This window comes from Myotis lucifugus, unplaced genomic scaffold (genome assembly GCF_000147115.1).
Source record: "Myotis lucifugus unplaced genomic scaffold, Myoluc2.0 scaffold_46, whole genome shotgun sequence".
Classification (NCBI taxonomy): Eukaryota; Metazoa; Chordata; class Mammalia; order Chiroptera; family Vespertilionidae; genus Myotis; species Myotis lucifugus.
In genome coordinates this window covers 2457174-2477747 of record NW_005871094.1, presented here as the reverse complement: position 1 = coordinate 2477747, position 20574 = coordinate 2457174, and the positions used below count along the sequence as shown (strand labels likewise).

The following is a 20574-nucleotide window of genomic DNA, read 5'->3' as shown; positions in this document are numbered from 1 at the left end:
CATTGCCTCGCTTGTTTTTTTATGTGCTATATTGGTTATAGGAGTTATATTGCTTGTAATAAAGATGACCGCAGAGCAAAATGTATTCTTCAGGTTGAACCTTGGTTTCGCCCTTTAAAGAAGAAAAGCCATTTCATATTTTGTAAAAACTTATTATGGGCATTTTTCTAACAACTCACCAAATATGTATGGAAAAGTTTGAAAAGGGAGATTTTAAAAATTCTTCTTTAAAAGAAATTATCAAATGTTCCTCCATCCTCCTTCTCAATCCCAGTATTGTCACACACCACCTTTCTTGCTCCTAAGATGGCAGTACTGTTTCCTCAAAGGTAGTCTCTTTTATAGTAGAATTAAATATATACCCTTTGTTTGCAGAATATTACTATTACCAAGGCAATGGCAATTACATTTAAATCCAAAGGTGTTTCTACCTAATTTTGCATATCTATATAGCACTACTTGGTCTGAAATCTGAGGCTTTTCTCATAAAGGTTTTAAATGGTGAGTCCAGAGCTCCTGCTCAGTCCCTAAATCCTGCCCGTTAGAATGACAGAATTAACTAAGTTACTGGAATTTAAAAAATATTTAGCACTTTTTTACTTCTATGTCCTAACAACCCAGGCGATGGAAGTAAGTTTAGACAATAAGATAGTTGTCATCAAAGTTAATTCACAATTAAGCAATGCAAAGAATACAATCTGTAATACTAATACCAAGATGATGGAAATAGAGATGGATTAAAATTAATTTTACAATGTGCATATTCAGAGTATAATATATTCTCTTGTGTGATGTAGAAACAGGTGTATTGGAGGCTTTTTCGTATCTTTGCTTGCATGGAAGAATGGATAGGAAAAAAAAGATCTCATGACCCTAAATATGTATTCTTCCACAAAAGAAAGATGACTGAATCAGGTCTTAATTTGAATGATGTGTCTATTTGTGTCAAGCTTCTTATTCATGTTGTCCAAACATTCTATATTCTTACTGATTATTTTTTTGTTCCTTTGGTCTATTACTGAGAAAAAATATAAAAATATCCCATCATGATTATGGATTTACCTATTTCTCCTTATAATTTTGTTAATATTGTTTTCCATATTTTAAGGTCATGTTTTAGGTACATATACAAATCTAGGATTATTATACATATATTCCTAGTGAATAAAATATTTTATCCTTGTGAAATGAATTTATGGTTAGCAAAGATTCCTGCCTCTTTATTTTTTCTATTCTTAATATTGCTACAGTGGCTTTCTTTTGGTTAGCACTTGCACAATATAACTTTTCCAACCCTTTACTTTCAACCATTGTATATCCTTTAGTTTCAGATGTATGTCTTTGAAAATTATATGGTTTGAGTTTGGGTTTTAATCCAGTCTGATCATCTTTGAGCTTTAACTGGAGTATTTAGCCCTTTTATATTTAATGTAATTACTGATATTTTTGCATTTAAATAGCATCCTAGTTATGTGCCATCTGTTGCTTTCTCTCTCTTGCCTTTGTGCCTGGATTTCTTCTGCTTCCAAACGTGTGCTGATCTACAAGAGTCAGCTGAAACTGGGCTAGACTTTTGGCAACCCGATGGGGCTAGAGGGCAAAAGAATCATCATCTGTCAAGGATGAGGGTTTGTTAAACTAATTCCAGATTATGAGTTTCCAAAGAGCTGCTCCTGAATGTAAGGATGAGCTTGAAGGAATCTGGTCTTCATAAAGATTGCTGCCTGCCTTCACTCTGGGGAACAATTACAGTACTCTAGTGGGGAGGTAAATTATAAATAACAGACATAAAAAGTTACAAAATATTGAGTAACAATTCAAGAATTTAAGAGATAAAATATCACAAGGTTAGTACATAATTGTCAAAGAATTATGTAATACATAATTCAGTGTTTAGCGGGAGGAGAGAATACTTTAACCTGGGATAATCAGATAAAAAAAAAGTAGTTGCCTTAATTCTTTTGTGCCCTCAGATGTATATCCAGTGCTCTACACACAGAGGTGTTTGGTAAGTGATAAGATGTTTTCCAAAGCACCTCAATTTATAAACTGCTAGATGTACTGCTATCAATTTTTATACAGTTCTTACAGATCTGAGGGTTAATTTGTTTTATGACATTTTTATTCCCAGGTTTATAATTCCTGTATCCACTCAGCCCTGCCTCTCAGCTCCATAAAGAATGTTGGCCTCTCACTTTAATACAGATTTCATAGCAGAGTTTTGCCAAAGCATGCTCTTAGTGATGTCAGCTTTTGTTATCTTGAAGTTTTTCCCCAAAAAAGTTTTATTAAATTGGGTTTTAGAAGTCCCAACTGATCATTTCTACCAAGATAAAAAAACAAAAACAAAAAAAACCTTTATTCAATAACCTCTTACTGAAGGTACTAATATAAAAATTATGTAAAAGAGCTACAATCATATAGAGCACAAGATTAGTTCCTTAGCTGGTTTTCAACCTGATCAGTGGTGGCACCATAGTTATGCAGGGATCAGTGCAGCAAGGTAAGTAGATGCCCACGTACTAGAGGGTGTCATTGCCATCAATTGGAGGTCAGCTAGTCAAATGGTAATGACAGCTAACATTAATTGGGTCCTTACCAAGTCCCAGGCAGTATGTTATTCACTCATGCAATCCTTACATGATAGATACTACTGTGTTATTCCCACTTTACATGTAAATAAATGGAAGCACCAAGAAGTTAAAAAGGTTGCTCAAGGTTATATAGCTACTAGAGGCCTGGTGCATGAAATATGTGCACTTGGGAGGTCCCTCGGCCTGGCCTGCACCCTCTCACAGTCCTGGAGCCCTCAGGGGATGTCCCACTGACGGCTTAGGCCGGGAGCGGGCCTAAGCCAGCAGTGGGACATCCTTAGCGCTGCCGCAAAGGTGGGAGAGGCTCCTGCCACTGCCGCTAGGGCAGTGGTTCTGCCATTCAGTCAATTTGCATATTAGCCTTTTATTATATAGAATTAAGTGGCAGAATATTTGACCCCAGGTAATTGGCTCCTGAGCCCACACCCCTAACCTCTAGTCCCCACAATCTCTCACAAGAGATTGTTATTGTGTAGGAGCATGCCTAGAAGAGAGCCCCTTGTTGGGCAGGTTGGAGCCAACACTCTCTTCATGAAGCCCACAGACATGGAGCAAGAACAGCACTTGAGACCAATACTGTAGACTTCAACTCGGCCCTTTTCCTCTCCAGCCCCTGCTCATCCTAAGACAACAGGAACTGGTACCTACAAAAAAGAGGAGATGGGTGTAAATAGCAAAACACCAATTCCCTCCCACTTCCCAAACCACCAGAGCTGGGGACAGATCTAGGTTGCCTGAGGGGTGAGGAGAAAGAGGGAGGTTGATTGACTTTGAAATTGAAGTTTAAAATATACTTAATACCAAATCCCTGAATGAAATCTTAAGTGCCAAAATGAAACTTTTAGTAGCTGAAAGTGGCTGAAAAGTTATGGAATCTTACCATGTCCTCTATAAAAAAAAAGGGGGGGGGGGCGGGGACTTCACCATTGCAGTTATTGGGGGAGGAGGGAGAGACCATGTTTTTTGTCATGAGACTTCTCACTGACCCTGGGAACTATATTTTCTCCTTTGAGGTGATTTATTCCATCCATTTTTTTGTAGAGTAGGCAGGGGGCATTGTTACTATCCCATTTCCAAGTATTTAGGAGAATGATGCCTCCCTGTGGTACCCAAATTTAGACATATTCTACAAACTAATTCTACCAATGATAGAGGGATTAGGAAAGACTTCACTGTGGGGATGAGCCTTGAACTGAGTCTTGGTTAGTTGACTGGCTGGGACAGATTTCTCAATTTGAGCTTGGGAACATTTTGAGAGGTTTGGCCTTATACTAGGTCATCCTAGACCCAGATAGTCTGAGGAAGGCCAAAATGGGTAATAGATGGGGGACCCCAGGGTTCCCAGGACCCAGTATGTCTTCCTCAACCAAATTGGGACCAGACCTGTACAGCCACATAACCACTAACTTCTGTGATGTCATAAATAACTCTGTTCTAGTCACTTCACATTCTCATTTAAGTCTCTGCTCAATTAATTCAAAATAATATAATTACATAAAATAAATTATAGTCCTAACCCAACTTACATTTGGCCAGGTTGCCAAAGTGAAGTTTCCTCCTGATTCCCACACTAATAATTGTGCCTTTTGGAGTCTTGTTTTGGATTTTATTTTCCTTCTTTCTTACTCTACTTTTATTATATTTCTTTTATTCTGCAGGCTTGGAGTCAATAAATTCACCCAAACTTAGAGGAAACGTTGCTCTAGGGGTGAGTCTGTCCAGTAATCTTCTCTGATAAGATTATGGGGAAGGGAAACAAAAATTTAGAATAATAGAAAGTCCTTGGAAATTCACTCCGGGCCTTACCTCCACTTTAACCTAAATGCAAATAATTCCATCTCTACTATATACTACTATCTGTAATAGGAGAGTAATTTTTTAAAATAAATTTTTATCGCCGAACCAGTTTGGCTCAGTGGATAGAGTGTCGGCCTGCGGACTGAGGGGTCCCAGGTTCGATTCCGGTCAAGGGCATGTACCCTGGTTGCGGGCACATCCCCAGTAGGGGGCATGCAGGAGGCAGCTGATCGATCTCTCTCATCAATGTTTCTAGCTCTCTATCCCTCTCCCTTCTTCTCTGTGAAAAATCAATAAAATATATATTTTTAAAAAAATAAAATAAAATAAATTTTTATCGATTTCAGAGAGAGAGAGAAAACATCCATGATGAGAAAGAATCATTGATCAGCTTCCTCCTGCATGCCCCACACTGGGGATTGAGCCTGCAACCCAGGCATGTGCCCTGACCTAGAATTGAACCGTGAACTCCTGGTTCATAGGTGGACACTCAACCATTGAGCCATGCCAGCCGGCTGGGCAGGAGAGTAAATTTCTTTTTAAATTAAAAAAAAAGAAGAAGAAGCAGGTGCTTAAGAAAACCATGTTTAATTTATTTGGGGCAGAAAAAAAGTCCTAAAGAAATCTCCCTCCTTAAAATGATACTGCCCTAGCTGGTTTGGCTCAGTGGATAGAGTGTCAGCCTGCGGACTAAAGGGTCTTGAGTTTGATTCCAGTCAGGGACATATGCCCGGTTTTTGGGCTTGATCCCCAGTAGGGGGCGTGCAGGAGGCAGCCAATCAATGATTCTCTCTCATCATTGATGTTTCTATCTCTTCCTCTCTGAAATCAATAAAAATACATTTAAAAAAATGATACTGACTTTAGCCAAGCTTTGACTAAACAGTACTACCTGGTATAATCCATAACACTGGTCTTCTCTTGGAGCCTTTGTATTTTCTGCTTCCCCTGCCTCCCTAGGTCTTCCCCTAGACATCCACATGGCTCATGCCTTTACTTGCTTCAGGTGTCTGCTCATATGCCCCCTGGTCGGAGAAGCTTCTCTGCACACCCCATCAAAAGAACTACTCCTACACCAAGGCCCACCCACTCAGCTCACTCCCCATGCTCAATTTTTCCCTGCTTTATTTCTCTCCATAGCCGTTATCATCACCTGGGTGTTTGGTTTCAATTGGTTTGTCTGTCTTCTCCTAATAGAATATAACCTCGTGCAATCACCTTACACTGGGAACAGTCCCTGATAAGTAGTAGGTATTCAATAAATACTTGTTGAATTAATGTAAGAATTGTGATTTTTCAAAGTTTGTTAAATTCCCAAGTATTTTTAGGCACTAAAATATTTTTTCTCTGTAGGATTACTTGAAATATGACCATGTAAGTATTTGGACTAGAAATCATGAGACTTAAGTCCCAGCTCAGCTATTAATTTCTTGTGTAACTTGGTTAGATAATTTCTTGGAGCTTCACCCTGTACATCTGACATCTTATGGCTCACAACCATGACTCTAAAATCCAACAGAAAAATAGATTCCATATAAAAATTATCTGTGCATGTCATTTTTAATAACATGTATGGCATAAAACAAGGTACAATTATAACTGGTAACTATTTTTCAAGAGAGCTTTATCTAATCTATTTCTTTTTCTGGAAGGTCCAAACTTCTAAATTGCTGACCTCAAAAAAAACCCATTATTTTTCAGAAACTTACAAAATCTAAAGATATGGACCATTTCCATGCTTAAGCCAAAGTGCTTTGACCTTTATGCTACTTTCAAACTTGCTATAATCCATTATCTCCATTTCTACAATATTACAAATCTCATGACATATAATACCCCAGGTAGGAACCAAACATCTAAAGACTTTTTTTCCTAGCCATACTACTTTGAAAACTGTTCCAAATACATTCAATTATCCACCAGAGCTAAAGATCAGGAGAAAATCAAGTTTGGATATACAGGAATCATGTCTAAGTCTGTAATGGGAAGCTCGTATTTAATTAGATGAGGCAATACATGTGAAGTGATTTGCATAGTGCCCTGCCAGATAATGTGTTCAATATGTTACCTAACGATTTTTATATTTAAAGAATCTCTGAGCTGATAAGAACCTTGAGAGCTCACCCTAGTGTATCTATGACTCCTCTATCAAGTATTTAATGAGAACATTTTTTCATTTCCAAATCAAATAAAGATCATTAGTCACACAATTGTGCAGAACACAACTCAGTGTGGGGTACAAATAAAGACCAACAAAGCACTAGTCTTGACCAGTAAGCTCTACAGCAGCGGTTCTCAACCTGTGGGTCGCGACCCCTTTGGGGGTCGAAGGACCCTTTCACAGGGGTCGCCTAAGACCATCGGAAAACACATATATAGTTACATATCGTTTTTGTGATTAATCACTGTGCTTTAATTATGTTCAATTTGTAACATGAAAATACATCCTGCATATCAGATATTTACATTACGATTCATAACAGTAGCAAAATTACAGTTATGAAGTAGCAACAGAAATTATTTTATGGTTGGGGGTCACCACAACATGAGGAACTGTATTAAAGGGTTGTGGCATTAAGAAGGTTGAGAACCACTGCTCTACAGCCTCTCCCCACCCCACCACCCGCACTACTTTCCACCCAGAAAGGGATTCCCTCTGCCCCTAGTTCCCGTCATCCTTCGGGGTCTCCCTTCCTCCGGCCGAAATCCCGCCCAGACTCCTTGCCTCGCCAGTACAGGCTAGGTGATTCCCCAGGGCTTTCTGAAGTCTCGCGAGGGTGGTCCCGTTGCCCTGGTAACGAGTGGCCTTGCCTCCGGGTGAAGGGCGTGGCTAGAGCCGCTGAACTGGACCGGGATTACATTGGGCTGTTACCCGCGGGGGCGGGAAGGAGGAGCCGACTGAGGCGGGACAGTGACGCGAGGTTCCGAAGGAAAGGAGATCAGCGGCGCGGCGCCCCCTGCGGGAAGCGAGCACAAGTGGACACACCCGCCGGGGGAAACGAGCTCCTCCCCACACCGCGGCTTCCAGGCGTGAGCGTGGGGAGGGCCTCGTCGACCTCCGGGATTGTGCTTCACCGTCCTTCCCCGAGGAAGTCCGTCGTCGTGCCCGCCCGCAGGCCTGGCTGGCTGGGCGTGGGGGCGCGCGTGTTGCCTCGTCCGCTTCGGCCGTGGAAGAAACGCGCGCGGTGTGCCCATTAGGCAATCAGCGCGGCTCTCCTGAAGCCCCGGTCTTACCCTGTCGCAGGTGAGCACAATGGTAACTGTGACCCTGCTCGAGGGGTTGGCTGCGTGGGTGTTCTGTTCAAGGAAGAGAGGTGTTGTCGCTAGTTTTATTTGTAGCGAGTAACGGGAGCTCACTTCCAACGCTCGGTCCCCCTGACGGCAGGCTCCGCTCTGGTTTAGACACGTTGTTTAGTTAATTACGCGTTCATTGCTTCTTTGCAGTTGGGTCAGCTTACCTGGTTGGGTTCCAGTCAGGCTCGTGAGGTTACACCTACATGTGCAGAATAGTGTACCTGGATTTTAACATTTAGCAAGAATCGCATTTAGTAGGAACCACCCAGACAGTAAGACCCTGGCCCTGCCTTACATTGGTTTGCCTCATATGCTCACGGAAGGAGATAGAATCAGATTTATGCCAAACCAGTTTCCCAAATTGGGAATCGTGGTGACCCCGGGGCTGAAACTTCAGTCTCTTCGTGTTGCAGGTCCTACCAGCGGTTCTCAACCTGTGGGTCGAACGACCCTTTCACAGGGGTCGCCTAAGACCATCCTGCATATCAGATATTTACATGACGATTCATAACAGTAGCAACATGACAGTTATGAAGTAGCAACGAAAATAATTTTATGGTTGGGTCACAACATGAGGAACTGTATTTAAAGGGCCAGAAGGTTGAGAACCACTGCGAGTGAGACTTCTCTGTTGCATCTGTAGTAACTTGCTGTGGAGCTTGGACTTTCTTCTGTGTAGTCTTGTTCCAAAACACACTTTGTGTAGAGCGGAGCTTACACAAATAGACTGGGAATTGGTAAATTCCATTGATCTAAAAAACAACAACAACAAAGAATCTTGACAAGGAGCTTGCATTATTTCATTGTCTCAGTAGTGGGAGGATACTTGCATAGCAGGGATAATGGTCGTCGCTAGTACAACCTTCTGATAGCTATTCAGATGTCTGTTAAGACAAATACAATTGAATATTAGAACGGAGACAGTATCTACGGAATAGTAGCCAAAATATAGAGTCTGTTGTCGGCATTTGAACCGCTGGTCAATTGAAAATTAAGTAGAAAACAAAATTTATTGCTACATTTCATTGCCTGAATAAGTAACTAATTTAAAAGATTTGTGGTCTTTTTAATGTCTCGGGATTATTCTGAACTTGCTATTGCTCTCTGGTATTTAATTGTAAATACAGGGTGTAAATGATTTGTCTGTGTACCCTATAAATTCTTTTTAAATTATTTACTTGGTTTGTCTTTTATTGTGATTTGGTCTCTTTCTCATAGAAATGAAAAATTTCTTCAAATCTTTGAAACTGAAGGTTTATTTAACCGTGTCCTAATAAATTAGTTTTAAAAGAAACCTGTTGTCACTTAATTAAATACAATAGAATATATTTTGGATACTCATACAATGTAATAAACACTTTTGATTTAGAAACTGTCAGTAAAGACCTTAGAAATTGTTTTCCATTTACAGCCCACCTACTCAAAAGGAGAAATATCGAGCCAAATACTGAAGAGATGTCAGAAGATTCAGAAGAAGACTATTCAGATAGAACAATCAGTGATGAAGATGAATCAGTATGTTTTCCTCAACTTTATCTTAATTTACTTTGAGATAAAACTTGTGTTATATAGATTCCCAGTAAAAGTATTATAAAACCAATTGAATGTAAGAATCAATTGGATGTTTAAATCACCTGTCATTGAAGTTGGGAAGTAATTTGATTGAAAGCCGAGATATTACTGTGTACAGTATGCCCCATCTAGAAAGAACCTATATTGGTTGTCTTTTTCTGAGAAAAAAATTTGGATAAAATTCTTCTGACTTTTACTAAAATATGTGTATTAAATCATTATTAGGGGTTTTTATACTCCCTGTCCACTTTCTTGTATGTACTGAGTCTACTGTTTTCATCATAATATGTATCATATACTGGAACCTTCTATGTTTTAAACCTACTATGTAGCTCCATAATAGGTTTAGTGTGACTCTGATGTAACAAAGGCAAGGACATGGAAGAAGAAAAAGGAGGAAAAAACAAAATGCAGTATTTAAAAATATTTTGTCTGGTTCTAGTAATATTTGTGAGATGTTTTCATCACATTTTATTTTTAGTAAAGTATAAATTATCATATATTTAAGTTAAGGTCCCCAAATAAGCTCCCCAAAATGATGTATAACCCTTTAAGTCTATGGCCTTCTGCATTTATGTTCTTTTTAAAAAATAATACTCATTAATTTTTAGAGCTACAGGAAGGGAGAGGGAGAGAGAAAGAGAAGCATCCATGTGAGAGTGGAACATGGGTCTGCTCCCTCCTGCACGCCCCCTACAGGAGAATCGATCCTACAACCCAGGCATGTGCCCTGACCTGGAATTGAACCCACAACTTTTTGATGCATGGGATGATGCCCAACGAACTAAGCCACACAGGCCAGGGCTATGTTTCTTTTCTCCAGCGGTTCTCAGCCTGTGGGTCGAGACCCCTTTGGGGGTCAAAGGACCCTTTCACAGGAGTCGCCGAAGACCATCAGAAAACACATATATAATTACATATTGTTTTTGTGATTAACCACTATGCTTTAATTATGTTCAATTTGTAACAATGAAATTGGGGGTCACCACAACATGAGAAACTGTATTAAAGGGTCTCGGCATTAGGAAGGTTGAGAACCACTGATTTAGATTGTTTTGCTAGGCTTACCAAGAATCTTTAAACTTTATTTCTTCCCTACAATTATTAATAGACCTTACCCTGTGGAAGAAGAGGAATGAAAGGTGAAAACTTTAAGGTTTCAGGATAGTTGAAGTGTGTGCTTTGAGACCAGTAGCTATAATAACCCTTTAATTTTTTCCATTAAAGATTAAACACATACACTTAATTCTTAGTTGTAAAAAATTTCTGGCTTTGTAAGCTGTTCGTTTTTAAAAGAGAAATGTTTTTAAACTCTCTTGTTTTAGGATGAGGATACCTACATGAAATTTGAAGATCTCCACCAATGTGCACTTTTAACAGGTTTGAATTTATCCATATATTCTCCCTTCTCTTTATGATAGGATATGAGTGGAGGAAAAATAATAAGATAAGGAAACTAGAAAAAAGTCAGCTTGGATAATATAGGGAATTATTATTCTGTTAATTGGATAAGGAAAGAAAATGTATTCACTTTTATAAGAATCTTTTGGAGTTAAAACTTTTAAGATTTGTTTTAGATAAACCTGATTTTAATGAAAATGGTCAGTAGTTTATAAAGAACTTAATACAAGAATTTGCCTTGGCATTTCTTTAAATAACCAATTCTTTAAATGCATTTACAGTATAACTGGACTTATAATGGACACAATGTTTTGGCACTGCATCTTTAAGTATGCCTATGTAGAGTATCCTTAAAGTCATTCATTAGCAAATTTACATGTGCATGTGGGCATCTTGATGTATGCTTGATTTTTTAGAATTTATACATTTAGAATTGTGCTTTCAAATACATTAAAATATCTTTTCCAAATATTCATATATCTATCACAGATATTTTGAAATTGAAGATAAGACCTTTATTATTATTATTATTTTTTTTTAATATATTTTATTGATTTTTTACGGAGAGGAAGGGAGAGGGATAGAGAGTTAGAAACATCGATGAGAGAGAAACATCGATCAGCTGCCTCCTGCACACTCCCTACTTGGGATGTGCCTGCAACCAAGGTACATGCCCTTGACTAGAATCGAACCTGGGACCCTTGAGTCCACAGGCCGACGCTCTATCCACTGAGCCAAACCGGTTAGGGCTATTATTTTTTATTATTGTCTTTTTCACTGCCATCCTAAAACAAATCTTCACTTTTGAGATAACCACTATTCTCAGTTTGGTGTTTACCCTTCTAGAATTTTTTCTTGCATTTGTACACATATCTATACCCATAGTCATAGAAAATCTGTGACTAAGTTTAAGAAGTTCAAGAACATTCAACAGTAAATAGTTTACTAAAAAAAACTGTAGTACTATTTTGTGGACTTCCTGCCGCCCTTTTTTTTCTTTTTAAAATTTTAAAACGTCTGTTGGTAAAAAGGAGGAAATTCACTGTTTTAACTAACATTTCCTTGGTTGCTAAAGAAATTGAGAATTGTTTCATATGCTTGTCTATTTATATTCCCTTGTGTTATGAATTGCTCTTTCATAGAAATCCTTGTTAACTTTGTTTACATTGCTTTCATTGTTTGGAATTATTTCAATGTTATTTATCATTATTCATTTGTGGCTCTTTTTTTTATGTATCTGTTTAAGCTAAAAGGCCCCTACTCTAAGATCATCAATATAATTATCAAAGTTTTCTTCAAGTATTTTTTTGTACTTGTTTGAATTTTGGTATTTCATTTCTCTAAAATTTACATTTATAAATCATATGAGGTATGAATCTAATTTTATTTACTAATTCATAAATAGTTGCCTTGCCATTTTTGAATCATACTGTAAATTAGACAAAGTGTGATCTACTCACATAATGGAATACTAGATGCTTAATAACTGTCTATTGAGTAAATGGATCTATATAACAATCTTGAGAAGTAGCAATGGAAAGTAGTATTTCTTATTTACAAGTAGTAAGATTTATGTTCAAAGAGGCTTCATTGGCCAACCAAAATCATGTAGAAACAAAGTGGTAGAACAGAACTCAGTTTGTCTGACTCTAGTCCAATTATCTGCTGTTATACAAAAATAACCCAGAACTAAATCTAGGTTAAAAGCCATGTTTCAGAGGTGGAAAAGCAAGAGGAGTCAGTGGGACAAATGGAACCAAGTATGTAAAAGGTAGAAAACCAGGAAGTGTACCATCATAAAAGACAAGGGACAAGATCTTAAGGAAAGGTGATTATCAACATCAAGTTGAGGCCCCAGTTACCCAATTGAAACAGAGAGCCTCCACACTGTCTACTTGGGACGACTCCATCTTATTCTGTGTGAATTATGCTCCTGGGGTTGTGTCACACAGTAGCCCTAGAATGAGAACTGAAAAAGTTTTGACTGAAAGTTCACTATAACAACCTTAGAGAACATAGTTCCAGTAGGTGGTGAGAAAATATGGTTGGTGGGTGTACTTAACCTATTAGACAAATAGTTGCCTCAGTGTGATTAAGGTTAAGAAGATTGAACAGTAAACAGTTGGCTAAAAAAGCTGCAAGAAACAAATGCAATCCCTTTCAAAATCTAAAATGTTTTTGGAGTAGCAGTGACAATTTGGTATAATTTATAGTATTTAATATCAATAACTTTTCTTTAGCTATCGTGAAGATCAGTTATTAAAAAATTTCATTAGTACTTTTATTTTTTAAATGCCTTGAATTATAAGATATTTGTAATTATATCTACAGATATTCACAAATTAATGGTGTTGAAGGGGAAAAAAAAGAACATATAAAAAAGTTATAGGGATTTGCCCTGGCTGAGTAGCTCAGTTGGTTAGAGCATCATCCTGATACACTAAGGTTCTGGGTTCAATCCCCAGTCAGGGCACAATCAAGAATCAATCGATGAACGCAACAATAAGTGGAACAACAAATTGATGTTACTTTCTCTCCCTCTCCCTCTCCTTTCCTCTTCCTCTCTTCCTCTCTCCCTCCCTTCCTTTTCTCTCTTTCTAGAATCAATTTTAAAAATTATAGCAATTGGAGTTTTGCTTCTTAACACTCATGATTGTGTTTGAATCTTTTTCCAGCTGACTCCATCACTGACCCATTTTTCCCCCGGACTACACAGATACTGTTGGAATACCAGCTAGGGAGATGGGTGCCACGTCTTCGTGAGCCACGAGATTTATATGGTGTCTCTTCTTCTGGTGAACTGAGCCCAACACGGTGGCCGTACCATTGTGAGGTTATTGATGAAAAAGTCCAGCATATTGGTAGGTTCTTAGCAGTTTTGGGGATTTAAACATATTCGTAAATTTACTTTGCCAACCTTAATTTTAATGAGAAGACTCCCAGTATTAGAATAGTCATTCCAACAGAAGTATAACATGAGCCATACAGGGGTAGGAAAAGTAGGTGGTATAGAAAATAATACAATCCTATATAATAAAAGGCTAATATGCAAATTGTCCCCCCACGTGGGAGTTTGACCGACTGGGAGCTCGACTGGTTGCTATGACCGCACTGCAGCTGCCAACCGGCCCGATCTGGGCCGGATCGGCTCCCCCAAACCCCCAGCCAGCCCCACCCCCGATTGGGCCACCCCACCCCAATTGGGGGCAGGGCCAGCTGGCCAACCACCCGCAGCCCCTCCCACTGGCCAGCTAGCCCCCCAATAGGTCTCGATTGCTGGCCAGGCCTAGGGACTTCACCTATGCACAAATTCATGCACCAGGCCTCTAGTAATTAATAATAAATTATAAACCTACTTTTGCCCACCACTTATATGTAATTTTTAATTTTCTAGTAGCCACATTTAAAAAGATTAAAAAGAAACAAGTGGAATTGATTTCAAAACTATTTTTTATTTAACCCAAATATATCCTAAATATTTTATGTTCTTTTTTTTATATGGAGTCTTTGAAAACTGGTGTGCATTTATACTTACATTTCAATTCAATCCAATTTGTTCACATCCTTGCCACACTTATTTTTTTGTTGTATTTTTAAATAGCCATTCTAGCCCTAGCCGGTTTGGCTCAATGGATACAGTGTCAACCTGTGGACCAAAGGGTCCTGGGTTTGATTCTGATCAAGGACACATACCTGGTTGCAGGCTCCTCCCTGGCCCAGGCCCTGGTCAAGCGTGTGCAGGAGGCAACCAATGGATGTGTTTCTCTCACATCTGATATTTCTGTCTTTCCCTCTCTCTTCCACTCTAAAAAAATCAATGGAAAGATATCCTCAGGTGAGGATTAAAAAAATAAAATAAAGTAAAATGTTTAATAAATAAATAAATTAATAGCCTAAACATGTGTGAGATGATATCTCACTGTGGTGCTGATTTACATTTCCCTGAGTATCAGTGACTTTGACAGTGCAATCCCTATCAAAATATCAATGGCATGTTTTCATAGGAATAGAAAAACAACTGTAAAAATTTATATGGAACCACAAAAGCCTATAAATAGCCACATCAATCTTGAGAAAGAAGAGCAAAGCTGGAGTCATCACACTTTCTGATTTCAAAATATATTACACAACCACAGTAATCAAAACAGTATGGTACTGGTATAAAGACAGACATACAGACCAATCAACAGAATAGAGAGCCCAGAAATAAATCCACGTATATACGTTCAAGACTGTCAAGGATACACAATGGGGAAAGGATAGTCTCTTCAACAAATGAGAAAATTTGATATCCACATGCAAAAGATGAAATTGGACCTTTGTCTTACACCATACAAAAAAATCAACTCAAACTGTACTAAAGACTTAAACATAAGACCTGAAACTGTAAAACTCCTACAAGAAAACATAGGGGAAAGCTTCATGACATTGTTCTTGGCAATGATAAGGATATGACATCAAAAGCTCGGGTAACAAAAGCAAAACTAAACAAGTGGGACAACAAAAAGCTTCTGCACAGCAAAGGAAAGAATACAGTGAAAAGGCAACCTGTGGATTAGGAAAATTATTTGCAATCTATATTTCTGATGAGTTAATCTCTCAAATATATAAGGAATTTCTACAACTCAATAACAAACTCAACCAGATTTAAAAGATGGACTAAGGACTTGAATGGATGTCTTTCCAAAGAAGACACAAATGGCCAACAGATATATTTATTGACTTTTTATGTAAACTGATAAAATTTTTGCCATTTTGTTGTTGGTTGAACTTTTTGTTTTCTTCTTGATCTCTAAATGCTCTCTATATATTCATGAAATTAGCTTAATGTTATGTATGTTGCATACTTTTTCTCTGTCATTTGCCTTTTATCTTCCTCATGCAGAAAATTTTAATTTTTATGTAATCATTTTTCTGTCTTCTGGATTTTGAAAATCTTATGTTTCTCTTAGCACATTTCAAGTTGTATTTTTTGTGATTAAAATATTTTAACATCAGGAACCATTTGGATGAAAGAAGTGAGCTCCCAATTCGATTCTATTAACTATCCTGTTATTCCAACAAAATTATTAAATAATTTTTTCTCTACTGGTTGGAAATGCCACAATTATTATATAGTCAATTCGTAGGTCTAATTTTGAATTATGTTCTACTCCACTAACCTGTCTACTCATGGTGACTCAAAACCTTTAATGCTATATTTTTTAAACTACAAATTTTGTTAGGTGGCAAACTTAGTTCCCCATCGTTCCTTTTATTCTTTTAAAAAGTTTTCCACCTTCTTGGCTTATTATAGTTGACCTTATTGTACGTATTTCTATATGAAATTTAAAATAAGCTTTCCTAGTTGTCCCCAAATTAATCCTGGTAACTTTATTGTGATCACATTACATTTATAGATTAAGCAAGAGTGACATCTTTACAATATTGCATCTTCCTAACCAAGAATAAGGTATGTTTCATGATTTACCCTAGTTTTTCTTTATCTTCCTTAGTACAATTTTAATTTTTTTTCTTGCACTTTTTCTAAGTTTTATTGTTAGGTATTTTATCTTGTTGCTTTAAATAAAATCTTTATTGCATATTATTTTCTAACTTGTTTTGTAGAGGAAAGTTTTGTGTATTAATTTTGAAACCACCCAACTCTTATTTCTAGTTTTTAAGTTATTGCATATGTGCTTTTATAAACTTATATCATCAAGTAAAAATGTAATTAAATCTCCTCGTTTCCAGTTTGTGTATATCATACTTTTTTCTTGACTGAATGCATTGACTGGTATTTTCAAAAAACATTTAAAGTTTTATATTCATCTTGTTCCTCATTTTAATGGGAATGCTCATGGTTTGAATTAAATTTAATTTTATTAAGGAAGTATCCATTTATTCTTTATTACTAAGAAAATTTACCCAGAAATAATTACTAAATTTTATTAAATGCCTTTCAATATTTACAGAAAGTGTCTTAAGTTTCTCATTATGACACATTAAAATATATGTATTTTATCCCTCACTGGAGGATGTTTTTATTAATTTTAGAGAGAGAGGAAGGGAGAGGAAAAGGGAGAGGGAGGGAGAGGGGAGAGAGAGAGAGAGAGAGAGAGAGAGAGAGAGAGAGAGAGAGAAATAGAAACATCGTTTGGCTGCCTCCCTTATGTGTCCCAACCAGAGATCGAGCCTGTAACCTAGTTATGTTGCCATGTGCCCTGACCATTTATTTGATGCATTGGACAATGCTCCAACCAACTGAGCCATCTGGCCATGGAATGAACTGCTGTTAGTCATTGTGTATTATTTTGTGTGTAGCTAAAGCCTATTTGCTAATATTTTATATAGGATTTTTTCTTTAATATTCATTAGTAAGAATTTATATTTTTCTAGCTTTTGTACTTTTTTAGGTTTTAGTATAAATATTATTCAAAATTCTTCCCTGTAGAAGAATTTCTCCTCTTCTAAAACAGTTTGAATAATACTATAATTAACTGTTTTTTGAAAGTTGGATAGAATTCACCTAAAACAGTCTGGACATATTTGTTATTGTTATTTTAGATATACAGAGAATATTTTTATTGTAAAACTTCTTTGTTAGTTCTGTTTAGATGTTCTATCTATTTCAGGGACAGTTTTGATTATTTGTATTTTCCTAGAAACATAATGCTTCTATGGAGAACTTTTCATTTGTTTTCAAAGATTTGGTCAAAGTATTCTTTTGTAATTATTATAATATCCTTTGACTTTTTGGGATTTTTCCCCTCTGTTGTCATATTTTTGTTAAGTATTTATACATTCTTATTTTCCTCTCCCCTGAATATGTTGGTGGGATATAATTATCTTGTTAGTTTTTTCAAAGAATCAATGTTTAAATATGTTAGTTCTGTTGTGCTGTTTTCTTATCCATTATTTTTTTTATATATCTGATTCATTTAGTTTTTTTTAACCTTATTCTATATTTAACTTCTCATTTCCCAATATTTTATTATGGAATAATTTAAATACAGAAAGAATTTGAAAGGATTGTACAGGAACACCCACACTCACCAACTAGATTCTTATTATTAACTAGAGGCCCATGCACAAAATTTGTGCAAGAGTAGGCCTTCCTTCCCGCAGCTGCTGGCACTGGCTTCCCTCTGGCTCCGGGTCCCAGGCTTCCCTCTGGCCACTGGCAGGCACCTGGGACCTGGGCTTCCCTTGCAGTCCTGGTTTCGTCCGGAAAGTTGTCCAGAAGGATGTCCAGTCTAGTTAGCATATTATGCTTTTATTATTATAGATTATTTGCCGTATTTCTTGATCACATATGTAGCCAACTATCTATCCCTCTCTATCCATCAGACCATCTTAATTTTTATTTATTTCAAAGTAAGTTGAAGACATCCTTATATTCCAACTTTAAATGTTTTAGCATGCATATTATTAGCTAGAATTTAATCTTGTTTTATTATTATATTTTTGACATAAATTTTACATGCAATGAAATGCATGAATCTAAGTGTATCAGTCCATGAATTTTAGCAAATGCATGTATCTGTGTAGTCCAAACCCCTACTACAATATAGAACATTACCATTACAATCACTTAAACATTTTAAATAATACTTGTATGCTTAAAACTATATAATGCTAATAAAAGAAATCAAAGAATATTTGAATAAATCAAGAAATGTACCATGTTCATGGATTGAAAAACTCAATCTAGTAAAGGTGTCAGTTCTCCCCAAATGGATAGGTTCGAGGCAATTTCTATCAAGATTTGTTTTGTAGATGTAGAAAAGATTGTTCTAAAATTTATATGGAAAGGTGAAGGAACTGAGAGTAACTAAAACAATTTAGAAAAGAAGCATAAAATGGGAGGAATCAGCCTATGTGATTTCAAGGTCTTTTATATAGCTACTAGAGGCCCTTTGCACGAAATTCCTGCATGGTAGGGCCCCTAGGCCTGGCCGGTGATCAGGGCCGATCGGGGCCTTCTGGCTGCCAGCCATGGCCTTCCTTCGTTCCGCACCGCCTCCTGATGGTCAGCGCACATCATAGTGAGCAATCGAACTCCTGGTCTCCCCGTCAAACTCCCAAGGGGACAATTTGCATATTAGGCTTTTATATATATAGATAGTATTGTCAAAGCCCTGTCATATTGGTGGAGAGATATGCATAGATCAATGGAAGAAGAGAACCCAGGAACAAATATGCCCAACTGATTTTTTACAAAGGTGCAAAAGCAATTCAATGGAGCCCTAAGCGGTTGGCTCAGTGGATAGAGCGTCAGCCTGCGGACTGAAAGGTCCCAGGTTCGATTCTGGTCAAGGGCATGTACCTTGGTTGCGGGCACATCCTCAGTGGGAGGTGTGCAGGAGGCAGCTGATCGATGTTTCTCTCCCATCGATGTTTCTAACTCTCTAACCCTCTCTCTTCCTCTCTGTAAAAAATCAATAAAATATATTTTTTTAAAAATCAATGGAGAAAAGTTAGCATTTTCATCAAATGTTAGACATCCATAGATTAAAAAGAAAAAAAAAAGAAACAGTGAACTTCAATTTAAGTCTAGTGCTTTATAAGAAAAATTAATTCAAACTGGATCATGGACTTAAGTGTAGCATAAAATTATAAAACTTTAAAATAGAAAATATTTTCAATTGAAAGCTAAGCAAGTTCTTAGAATTGACACCAAAAACATAATTAATAAAAATGAAAAATTGATAAGTTGGACTTTATCAAAATTAAAAGCTTTTGTTTTATAAGAGATCTTGTTAAGAGGAAGAAAATACAAGAGGAAGAAGAAAAACAAAGGGTAACATGTACATGCCAACTGATTCTGTTTCTTTTTATGAGGAAAACAGCTTTCCCAAAAAATTTCACCAGTAATCTTTTTACATCCCTTTATATTATGTGGCTACTCCTGGCCACAGGGAAGCCTGGAAAATTGGGGTCTGTAGTGGATCTCATGCCACCCTCACACAGGTTTTTTGTCATAAAAGCAAACAAGAAGAAAGACTGGATATTGGGAGGGCAACTAGCAGTGTGTGCAACAACTGCAATTTTGCAGGCCCTTCTATTCCTAAACATTTTTTGTTCACGTAACAGTGAATTAACTTGAACTAGTACTTGATGCTGCATGTGGAAATGGCTCATCCTGGTAATTAAAGTCACACAGTCTGCCCTATGGCAAATATTCATCTTTGATATCAACCACTTAAGACAAAATTAAGTGGCTCCTTGGCACTACTGCACTTTTCAATGTGCTGAGAAGCCTTTTGGAGGAATATCTACATTTTGTATATCCTTGGTAAGAAGCATGCAAAGCTTTCTGGCAGATAACTCAAATGCAGAACAAACATCACCATGATTGAGAACACTTAAAGGCTTGAATATTCTAAAATTTGAGGATGTATGTAACTGTCCTGAGAAGCCTGTGCCAGAAATCTAAGAGTATGTAATTATCAAATTAAATGAGTCAATTGGTTATTGTGTAGATATAGACTAATAAAGGATGTCAATGAGTGAGATAATTTAGCTGTAACAGATAAATGCCTGCTAAAAGACAAGACTGCTAAAACTGACTCAAGAGGAAATAGAAAACATAAATAGGTATATACTAAGTAGAGAGATTGAATTAGTAATAGAATAACTACCCACAAAGAAAAGCCCAAACTCAGATAGCTTCATTGCTGAATTCTACCAAACACTTAATGTTTGAAACAGTCTATCAAAAGTTTCTACCAGTTCTTCACAAACATTTCCAAAAATAGGAGAGGAGGGAAAACTTTAGGAGACTAGTATTACCCTGTATACAAAGCCAAAACAAGATATCACAAGAAAACTACAGACCAATATGTATTATGGATATAGATGCAAATTTTCTCAACAAAATACTATTCAACTGAATCTAGCAACACATAAAAAGAATTATTCAACATGACCAAGT

General features: G+C 37.1%; 1 protein-coding gene across 1 annotated transcript in view; it reads left to right on the top strand.

Moving 5' to 3' along the window:
* Positions 1 to 7324: 7324 nt before the first annotated feature.
* Positions 7325 to 20574, top strand: part of AGBL3 (ATP/GTP binding protein like 3) — a 65560-nt gene continuing 52310 nt past the window's right edge. The window contains 4 exon segments of the mRNA XM_023753512.1: positions 7325 to 7635; positions 9097 to 9200; positions 10583 to 10637; positions 13334 to 13519. Coding sequence (XP_023609280.1) covers positions 9141 to 9200; positions 10583 to 10637; positions 13334 to 13519 — 301 coding nt within the window. The 5' untranslated portion in view covers positions 7325 to 7635; positions 9097 to 9140.